Below are 10641 nucleotides of genomic sequence, written 5' to 3' on the forward strand. Positions count from 1 at the left end.
GAAAGTAATTCAAATTAAAAGGAAAAAATATGCATTTTGGAAAAGAGGGAAGGGCATGATTCTTGATTCAAAGTATGAACGAGAATTTTTGAAAAAAAAATAATATATAATTGGTCATCAAATAAAACAATTTTGTATAAAGAGAGATAACTCCGATTGTTATTTTTGACATTGTACGTTGTCAATATTTTCAAATTAACACAATCAGTACTGTTGTTCCTGAGCATTATTCATACTCGACTTAACTTAATCGAAATCTTTCTTTTATTCACCCCTTTATACAGTAAAACAAACGGATCCTTACCAACTGTAAATTCAAGACCTCTGGAATAAGAGGTCTAAGAAACCGCTGCAATTTTATACGATGTATTAATAGTAAGCTCACTCATTCTTAACAACCATAATTTATTAATCATACTTATACACAAAAAAATATTTCTTTATACAATTTTAGCTTTCACATTTGACTGTATTAGTATATTATATTCTTTTAAATGTTATCTCATCCGAAATGTTATGCATTTTTTATGCATTGTTTTGTTTTGTTATTATGAATAATTTTTTTTTAACTTCTCCGTAACCTTTGTACTTGCATGGTTTTATGAAAATACACTATCTCTCTGAAATGAAGGAACCATATGCATGACAGCCCAATGAAAAAAAACAATTTGATTCCTAATTTGATGAAGAAGAAACAATGTTTTGGTCCAGCAGATGACAATGTTTTTAACTCTGAACCGAAATTATCCCACAAATGGTTTCTCCCTCAAGTTTCAATATAATTTGACCCTTTTCGACATTTTATATATAAAATTGAATATATAGATACAGATAAAAAGATAATAATAAAAATAATATTCTCTTGTTACAATAATACATATCTTTAGTTTTAACCTTTGAATGTTTCGATTTCGAATCGAAGATTTAGTGGTTTTTCAACTTTAAGATAATATTTATGTTTACGTTAAATTTGTATGCTTATGATGATTATTATTGAGTCTATAAAGGTATGATATCTATAAGTATCTGACATAGTGAAAATACCTTCTGCTTCTCCGTCGCGTGGAAGATAATTTGAAGTAGCAGACGATAAAACCGAACACCTGCCTCCGATTACGAGGCTCCGGGTGAGGGTTCTTCATTAGTGTACTCTTTAATCATAAATGACATTTATTTTTTCTAATTTTCTATTATTTTATTTTTTTTCCCCCGTCATTTTATTTTAGCATCCTATTATTCTTTCTCTAATTTTCTATTTGCCCTTTATCTTTTCTTAACCTCCCCAATCGATCTTTATTCCGTAGACCCCCTTCTAGATCTACAATTATTTTCTAAACGGTATTTGGTGGATTTATGTCAATACTTTTACATCAATTACATAAAAAAAATTCCTACGTACATGTATCAGGAACGCTCAAAGACGAATATTGGGAAGCCTAGGATATACATCATAAACGAAACAGTTAATGAGATACATGTATATCGTATAAAAAGGAACTAATATAAATTGCGAATTTCTGAATAATTGATCAAAAGTCATCTAAGGAAAATGCTTTATTTTTTGTTTCAAATATTCTATCATGAGAAACAAAATAAAACTTTAATGGTTTGTTTTATCGAATTCATTGTTTTCTCGTCTATTCTCGGGAACTAACGTGAGGGAACCTATGGCTTAATCACATTAAGGACATTCAAATATCGCAAAGTAACAAACGTATTGAACAGACCTACGTTTTCCAGAAAATACATGGGAAAAAAAAGATATTGAAGCTTGAAATATATATTTTTTTTTTGCATTGAATTTATTGAAAGTTACACTCCTTACTCTGCATAGTTACATGTACTAGTATATTACAGTCTTTCTTCGGAGCTAAAATTCTGTGCAAGTAAAAATAAAATCAAAACTTTTGTATTTTTAATTAATTTATCGTAATAGTATTTCAGAATATTATTTAATGCGAGATAACTGTACAAAAATCTCTCTTATATGTAATACCCAAATCTGGATAAAAAAATAGAAATTATCATTTGGTCGTAGCTAAAATATGAAAGATGATTGGCAATTACGGTATTTCCTCCTGTTTTATGTACATCTCAACGCTCATATATACCTCCAGACAAAGGTACCAGTTGTACACCTGGACTATCAAGCTCCGTATCGGCAATCCTCGGGTGACTCTAGACGAAGGTACGGAATCGGCCGAGTTGTGACGAATGTCAAGACCCGTATCGGCAATCCTCGGGTGACTCTAGATGAAGGTACGGAATCGGCCGAGTTGTGACGAATGTCAAGACCCGTATCGGCAATCCTCGGGTGACTCTAGATGAAGGTACGGAATCGGCCGAGTTGTGACGAATGTCAACCCCGAGATACAGGTACCAGTTGAATGATAAGTGATGAATACAATGATAACAATTTGTGATATCAAAGAACGAAAAGTTTAGTTTGGTGAAGTTGTATTCGGTAAATATTATTCCTTTTTAAATGGACTACAAATTTGAAATAGGATAAGTCATGCAGAAGGATCAGTTTTTCTTATTTTATATTTGGATATTCTTTTTCTTTGAATATGTGCAGTGTATAGGTAAGGCATCATTATTATGCATTGTTTAAATCTTATTGTAAGGTCATTATGAGTAATAAAACAAAATACGAAAATTGAATAAGATCGATGGTGCAGAGGCAAATGTTTTTCGAAAAGTTTCCTAATAAAATTCGAAACGGAAAAGTTTTTTTTTATCAAAAACTTATCAATAAACACATAAAAAGAATGGAAACACTCTCATATTCCTGACTGGGTTCAGACATTTCTTATGTAGAAAACGGTGGATTAAACCTGGTTGTCGAGCCTTCGACTTTAGAAAAACATTTGCCTCTGCACCATCGATCTTATTCAATTTTCCGTATTTTACTTTTAAATGGACTTAGTTTTTCTGCGGGGAAACATTACATTCACTCTGTGGTTAAAGTTTTTAAAATTTTAATAACTTTCTTAAACTATCCTGGGTTTGTACCAAACTTGGACAGAAGCTTATTTATGACCATAAGATAGTATCCAGAAGTAAATATTGTAAAAAGGTAACTCCATTTTTTCTGTATTTTACTTTTAAATGGACTTAGATTTTCTTCCAGTTAACATTACATACAGTCGGCAGTTTAAGTTTTCAAACATTAATTAGATTCATTAACTATCCTAGATTTTTACCAAACTTGGACAGAAGCTTCTTACAATCAAAAGATAGTATCAAGAGGAATTTTTTTATTGATTTTTTTCCTCATTTTTTGTTGAGCCTGCGATTTACAGCAAAAGTAGGCGAGACACTGGGTTCCGCGGAACCCTTACAAATTTTTTTATAAACAATACGAGCAGAAAAAAAGACTTAAACGAACAACTAAAACTTTATATTATCTCCGTTATAAAAAAATGATCACGGATTTTTAATCTTCATATATGCAGGTTATATATATCAAACTGTCAAACACCTAAAAAATCAAAACAAAACATATATAACACTTTAAAACGAATCTAAAAACAACAAAAGATAATGGACGTTTCGTTTTCTTACAAAATTCCGCTAAATCAATGTTTCAGAATTTTTCAGTTCAAAATTTGATAGCATATTTGTTTTTGGTAATAGATAGGTATATAAACTATAGTTGAAAATGAAAGGAACAATCGGCATGGTGAAACATGCACGATTCCTTCTTTAAAGGAGAGGCGAAAGATACCACAAGGATATTCAAACTCATATAAGGTCAAACTAAACTGACAACCTCATGTTTAACCCCGCCACATTATGCATGTATGTGCCTGTCCCAAGTCAGGAGCCTGTAATTCAGTGGTTGTCGCTTGTTTATGTGTTACATATTTGTTTTTCGTTAATATTTTTACATGAATAAGGCCGTTAGTTTTCTCGGTTGAATTGTTTTACATTGTCTTATCGGGGCCTTTTATAGCTTACTATATGCGGTATGGGCTTTTCTCATTGTTGAAGGCCGTACGGTGACCTATAATTGTTAATGTTTGTGTCATTTTGGTCTTTTGTGGATAGTTGTCTCATTGGCAATCGTACCACATCTGCTTTTTTTATATTGACGATTTCATGAATGATTAAGAAAGAAAAAAAAGAACAACAATATACATATCACAACATAGAAATCTAAAGACTGAGCAACACGAACCCCTTTCAAAACCAGTTATGATCTTAGGTGCCTCGGAAGAGTAAGCAGATCATGCTCCACATGTGGCACCCATCGTATTGCTGGTGCAAGTTTTTATGTATCTTTCAGATCAAAGCGGAGGTGTTAGTTTAACTGATATTTGGCAACAAAACGCTAACAATATGAATCAGATGTTGGGAGGTTTTTCTCCGTGCAAGATGGAATTTTCCGGTCCTAGTAGTCAAATGAGTTATGGGAACCAGTTTGGTAATTTTAAGCCTGGTGCCGTTGGAAGGAGATCTGTAGAGAAGACAGGTAATAAAAAAAAAACACAGACAAGTCCGCTATCATCTACATGCAATTCAACTACTAGTATAAATGAATGATGGCGTCGAAGGGGCTTTATATAATAGAAAACAATGAACGAAAATATAAAGAAAGTAGAAAAATGAACCAAGTAATAGTAGAGTAAAGAATAAGATTGTTTTAAAATGTAATCGTTGCAGAATAACGAATAAAAGTATGAAGAATAGAGAAAAGTGACATACAAATTAAAGAATGCAGAAATAAAGTAGCTCCATACAGTCTACCACGAGGAGTATAATTTTGCTACAGTTATGGAATAAGTGTTACTCCAGGAAATCGTTTTGCAAGTTTTGACTCATACTTTCTCAGATTAAATATAAGGTTACTAGAGCGCAATGATTTGTTTTCATTTTACCGGCAAGATGGTACTCAGAATAGAATGCTATATACGGCTCCTGATTGGTTGATACAGGATTGGAATTACATTTAATCGAAAACTTATCCAATTAGGTTTAAAAATTGCCGAAAATCATAGTCATATTTTACGAAGTATAGAAAATATCTTCAATTTCTGCACGTCCATGCCATTAAAAATATGCCTTTTTCATTCTGTGAAAAAAGGAGACGATCTTTTTCAACTGCATTTTAAGTCAATTTGTGCCGCATGACCTGATATTTTTTTTTGGTTGTGATGCAACACTGGCATTTCTAGTAACAGGAACTATCACCTTTTTTCCCCTAGTTTGTGTAGTCTTCGAGAAAAAAATACGGACCACTAGTGGTATCTTATGGAAAATGCATTACGAATAATTGCGCTCTTGTAACCATAAGGTCGTCTGATGTAAAACGGCCATTTAACCCCGCCGCATTTTTGCGCCTGTCATATGTCAGCAGCCCTTTTTTTGTAAGTCTTGTGTGTGTGCGTTTGTTTTTATAAATTTTAATACATATATATTTTTTGGAGTTTAGTATGGCCGTCCACATTCACTGAACTAGTATACATTTTTGTTTAGGGGCTAAAGCCTGCGGGTGTGGAATGCTTTGTTTGTTTTGGACACCAGGTGGTGGCCTTTGGTTATTTTCCCTCTTTTGTCAGGTGCTTGTTTTTTTGATACACTACATGTACCCATTTTTATTTTCGATTGTTTGAGAACAAACACAGTTTTAATTGTTTATAAATATAGATGCTGTTAATTTAAATTTATATCGTGATCGCATTGCCTCTATTTATTTTTCAGTGCTGCTGGCTTTTTCAGGAAAACCTTTTTTTTATTTTGCACAAAAATGTCTAATATGAATAAAAATATTTACTCCATTGACATAACTCAAAACCAATTCAATCGAGTATTGAAGTTGAACGGTTGATTAATAGCAGAACATTCTAGTTTTCTAAGTTTTGCTGTATAAAACTAATATTATTAGAATTGCGGCAAAATGGATTAGTTCATCCCTAGTTTTTAGTTCTTGTTGCGAAGTGATTTATGTACTATTGTTTGTCTGCTTTTCTTTGTCTTTGTTTAAGCAATGGCATTATCAAGTTATTTTCGATTAAGAGTTTGAATATTCCTGTGGTATCTTTAGATATATGAAGATGCGGTATGATTTCCAATGAGACAACTCTCCATCCAAGTCACAAAAAAAGAAAACCACTTCAACATCAACAAGAATCTTGGCTCACACCAAACAGCAAGCCTTATAAAACCCTAACAATGACTAGGGTAGAACCTTTCAAACAGGAAAAACAACGGTATAAAATGTTAACACGTGAAACAAGAAACACACATAAACCACATTAACAGACGAGACGCACTGAACATCAGGTTCATGGCTTAGGACAGACGCAGACAAATGCAGCGGGTTTAAACGTTTAAAAATCGGCACCAACCTTCATCCTAGTTGAAACAACAGTGTAACATCACATGATGTTCATCACACGAACAAAATACATTTGTACTGTGAAAATTTAATGCTCTTTTCGTCTGTTTCAGAACATTGTCCTTGTCCAGGTGTTGACAGTAAAGGATGTCCGACATGTTTGTGTAGTACTTCCGGTAAGTTGACAATCACATTTGTAATTATGAGCCAACTCTGAGAAAACTGAAAGGGAGTATGTATTTCCAACTTTTCTACCCTCCTATTCCGAATTCCCTTCCCTCAACTTTCATTTTACTTTCCCCTTTGATATTCCAAAACAACAATATATCAAAATTATCCCCGAAAAATATACCGATTTTTTTTTATTTCCGCTCTTCCTGCCACCATGCTCCCGCTTAAAGCCTTCTTCCCATATTCCCTTACTAATTTCAACTTTCTCAACTCTATATATTCTTGTACAATGATGCACTGTATACGTAATACTTACAGCATAATGCCCTTTATAAAAATTGAAGATGCAAACAAGAGTTTAATAGGCTAAGTGGATAAAGGAAGTATCTCTTTACATCAATGTTTGAATAGAGCAAAATTTATAGATAGATGTACTTTATAACATTCACATGAATCAAAATTCTAAGTAAAAAAATGAATATGTTATCTGATACATATAGATTGTCGGTGGTCATTCTAAAAGAGATTAATTTTCTCGCTTGATCCGGTACGGCGAAAGTGAGAAAAGCAATCGAGTTGAGATTACCAATAATAATATGCTTATCGCTACTTTACCTTTGACTTCGTTGTTATTCTCATTACAATGCCTCAAGTGCTTTTATATCAATGTATCCAAATTTTGAACCAGTTTATTTAGAATGTTGGTGACACAGCACATAGGCGGATCCGATGGTTGGGGGGGGGGGGGGGGGGGAATGTGCGCACCTTTTTTTTGTTAGGAATATTTTGGTTGACTTTATAGGGAATCACTAAAGCATAACTGGAGCCCCCTTCTAACAATAAGTTCTGGAACTGAAGGAAGACCATTGCCCTTAGGAACCACCTCCCCTTTTTATGTAAATATGACATTGTATAAAACTTGTAACCATAAAAAAAGGCACATAAAAGATCCGAAATATTTTATCATTTTGTCATATTTTCATTAAAAAAATGTTGTTTTTGCATTGGTTGTGGTTGTTGTTTATATTTTAGAAACTATGAAGATGCCGGAGAGACAAATTTTCACAAGGGACAAAAACAACCCATAAATTATCAACTTTAGGTCTCCGTACGGCTTTCAACAATGAACAAAACCCATACACTTTATCTTGACGTTTATAAATCATACATATGTGGATAAAAGATATTTTTGTGGTGTTCGTTTAATAGTTTTTTTCAATTTGTAGGAGACGGACATATTGATGGATTGGTACAACCAAGCACAAGCCCAGGCACCGTTACTTCATTAGCAGAATCAAAACTAACCAATCAAACCCGTTCTTTTAAAAATATCACGACCACGACACTTCAGACAGCAAAAGAAATTTCACCAGAGATTTCCACTGTTTCAACAACTGTTTCCGAAAAATCCAGTGTCAACCGTTTTATTACCTCGATAACCCCCATCAAGAAACCCAAAGCAAAACAAGATGATTTAATACCTGAATATAAGTTAAACGATAACCAAAAAGTGCATGATAACTCGGAACAAACTAAAAACTCTACCGGAAGTACACGTGTAGTCCGTTTACCTTCAGACAATACTACCGTATACATTGGAATTATCACGGGTTTAGCGACTGTTTTGTGTTTCGTAATAGTTACCTCGGTTTTTTTTCTCTATAAATGGCGGAAAGCAACTGAGAATTTAAAACATGAACAAAATGAGTTATACTTTACTGAAAAGTCATTCAGAATAAGTATGGAAAGGCAGCATGGCAGAAACCAAGACGACCAACATGAACAAGAAAGGTCTGTTTCAATGTCTTCAAATTATCCTACTCCGCCAGATTCAGAAATAAGTATGGACTCTGTATTTACCGTGGACCAAACCACTGATGTTAAATCTCCGATTAACTCCCCTTCATACGGGGAACAACTTTCCGCGCCGCTGATGTCGCCTGGATCGACTGTCTTCTTGTACCCTCCGGAAGCATATCGTCATGAATATCTAGAATTGATGTGAACTTACGCCTACGGTCATAAATATCTAGAACTTTTTTTAATGTTATCTATTATAGGATATTGTAAAATAAGGCATTAATGTTTGTGATATACTATACAATAGGAATACGTATCACGATTCAAGAAAATTCTACATTTGCAGCTGTGACGGCGGCGTATTTGTCATGAGTTGTCACTCTTTCAGGCAAATAAAACTATGTTGTTTTGTTGTTTGAGTTTGCAATTTCATCTACAATGCGTACTTGCATTTCATGACACAGTATTTTTTTCCAAATTATAACTTCAATATAGAGGGTAATGGCGTCATCGGCAGAACTGATCGACATTGACAGAATAGAGTTTGCATTCGTCAGTTACCGGAAGACCACGGTTTATTTCAAGCTATTGTCTGTTAAAGTCTTTGGTTCAGACCATATCTTGTCTAACAGCTGAAATCGTAGATATAAAAGTGATAAACCATTAGATAATTGATCATTGCCTGTCGAAACCCAGATGTAACAAAAAGTAAAATCCCAAAAATACTGAACTCCGAAAAAAATTTAAATCGGAGAGTCCCGAATTAAATGGAAAAATCAAAAGACTGTTATTTTATGACTTGGTACATACATTTTTCTTATGTAGAAAATGGTAGATTAGACCTGATTTCATAGCTAGCTAAACATCTCTATTGTATGACAGAGTCAGTCGCATATACACGTTTTTGTCTGTATGCTCATTATCATAACACAAGAATTAGTACCATAATGATTATGATAAACAGGCCTGCTTAAAATTATTTTGGTCGACTCTATATAGACATTAACCTGGTGCTGTCTGACCTCAGGTGTATATGATTTTCATATTGCACTATTCTGTAGGAACCAAACAATGATACAGTAACCCATTTCATTTAAATGCGCATTCGAAAACCAAGTGTCCGACCCCTCTGACATTAAACTGTACATGTTTCATAAATTAACGTCATTTAAATGTGACTGTCGACATCTAGATGGTAGAACCTTTTGTCATTTAGATGTATCATTCAAAATCCAGGTTTTAGACTCATTTGACTGTGTCTGTACAAACTTTTGACCATGCGTGTTATAACAAATATTTGATCTTACTTCATTTGAATATGCCCATCGCTACCTAATTGTCGGACATGTCTCATTCAACTGCACGTGTTTATCACCATCCCGTTGCAAGAACCAATGTAATTTTAGCGAGCCTGTCGGAACTCAGGTGTTAGTAGTCATGGTCACCCTAATAAACCTGCCATAACGGCAAGTTTACGTCGAATGTGGATACCCATGAAATTTTAATTATTATCCTGTGCATTTTTGATGTAAGATCACGATTGTAGAATACTACGTGTACTTCCAATGAGAATATTTTAAGGAATATATTCAGTGTCCAGCGGCAAATATTTGAAAATATTCAGGGAGCGAAAATACAATTCGAATAAGAACTCTGCTAACTAAGCTAGATGGAACAAAATTATGGTTACAGTACAAGTAATGATATGTTGACTCATTATTTTGACACAATGCAAATATAAGATAGAATCATATTCAAAACAGTGTGGTCCTGGCCATTGATTGACGACCTAAATTATCCCATTGACTGGGACAGATTAGGTGAACGTTTGTCTGTAACGACCATTGCTCATATCTTACTTATTAAAGAATTTAAACTGTGGGGTCACCAAAGGTTCTCAACGCCTTTAATAATAAAATAATTCGAAAAATTGTTCAGGAATAACCTTTATGTTTTGATTTATATAATTGATATAAATCAACACATCGTATTATTCCGGATTCGTTTTTCGAATTGCTTTATTTAGGTGTTGATAACCTTTGGTTACCCCACAGATTCAGTGTCTTTAACAAGTACATAGTGAGCAGTGATTGTTACCAACAAACGTTCACCTAATCTGTCCCAGTCAATGGGATAATTTAGGTCGTCAATCAATGGCCAGGACCACACTGTTTTGAATATGATTCTATGTTTAATTGAATTATATGACATACGTGGTTGATTTTCAACGACAAATAATATGATTTGTTTGTACGAGCTTGATATACAGAGAGAGGAGTGCTCTTGTCCTGCAATAACAATGAGCTATATTTTCACTGTTGGATATG

At 33.7% G+C, this 10641-nt stretch overlaps 1 protein-coding gene across 1 annotated transcript; it reads left to right on the forward strand.

Annotated features, from left to right (window-relative positions):
• The first annotated feature begins 2390 nt into the window (after positions 1-2390).
• LOC134719743 (uncharacterized) lies at positions 2391-8772 on the forward strand. Its single transcript, XM_063582705.1, has 4 exons — positions 2391-2585; positions 4292-4477; positions 6457-6519; positions 7741-8772. Exons 1-4 carry the CDS (start codon positions 2516-2518, stop codon positions 8517-8519), a joined length of 1098 nt encoding a protein of 365 aa, XP_063438775.1. The 5' UTR covers positions 2391-2515; the 3' UTR covers positions 8520-8772.
• Positions 8773-10641: the final 1869 nt, after the last annotated feature.

Source organism: Mytilus trossulus, chromosome 5 (assembly GCF_036588685.1).
Source record: "Mytilus trossulus isolate FHL-02 chromosome 5, PNRI_Mtr1.1.1.hap1, whole genome shotgun sequence".
Taxonomy (NCBI): Eukaryota; Metazoa; Mollusca; class Bivalvia; order Mytilida; family Mytilidae; genus Mytilus; species Mytilus trossulus.

What these genes read in the sequence shown, in the direction of transcription:
- LOC134719743 (XM_063582705.1), top strand. Translation starts at nt 2,516, where the DNA reads ATGCAGAAGGATCAGTTTTTCTTATTTTATATTTGGATATTCTTTTTC. An exon ending in TGAATATGTGCAGTGTATAG is followed by an intron (nt 2,586 to 4,291) that starts GTAAGGCATCAT and finishes TGTATCTTTCAG; the next exon opens with ATCAAAGCGGAGGTGTTAGT. An exon ending in ATGTTTGTGTAGTACTTCCG is followed by an intron (nt 6,520 to 7,740) that starts GTAAGTTGACAA and finishes TTCAATTTGTAG; the next exon opens with GAGACGGACATATTGATGGA.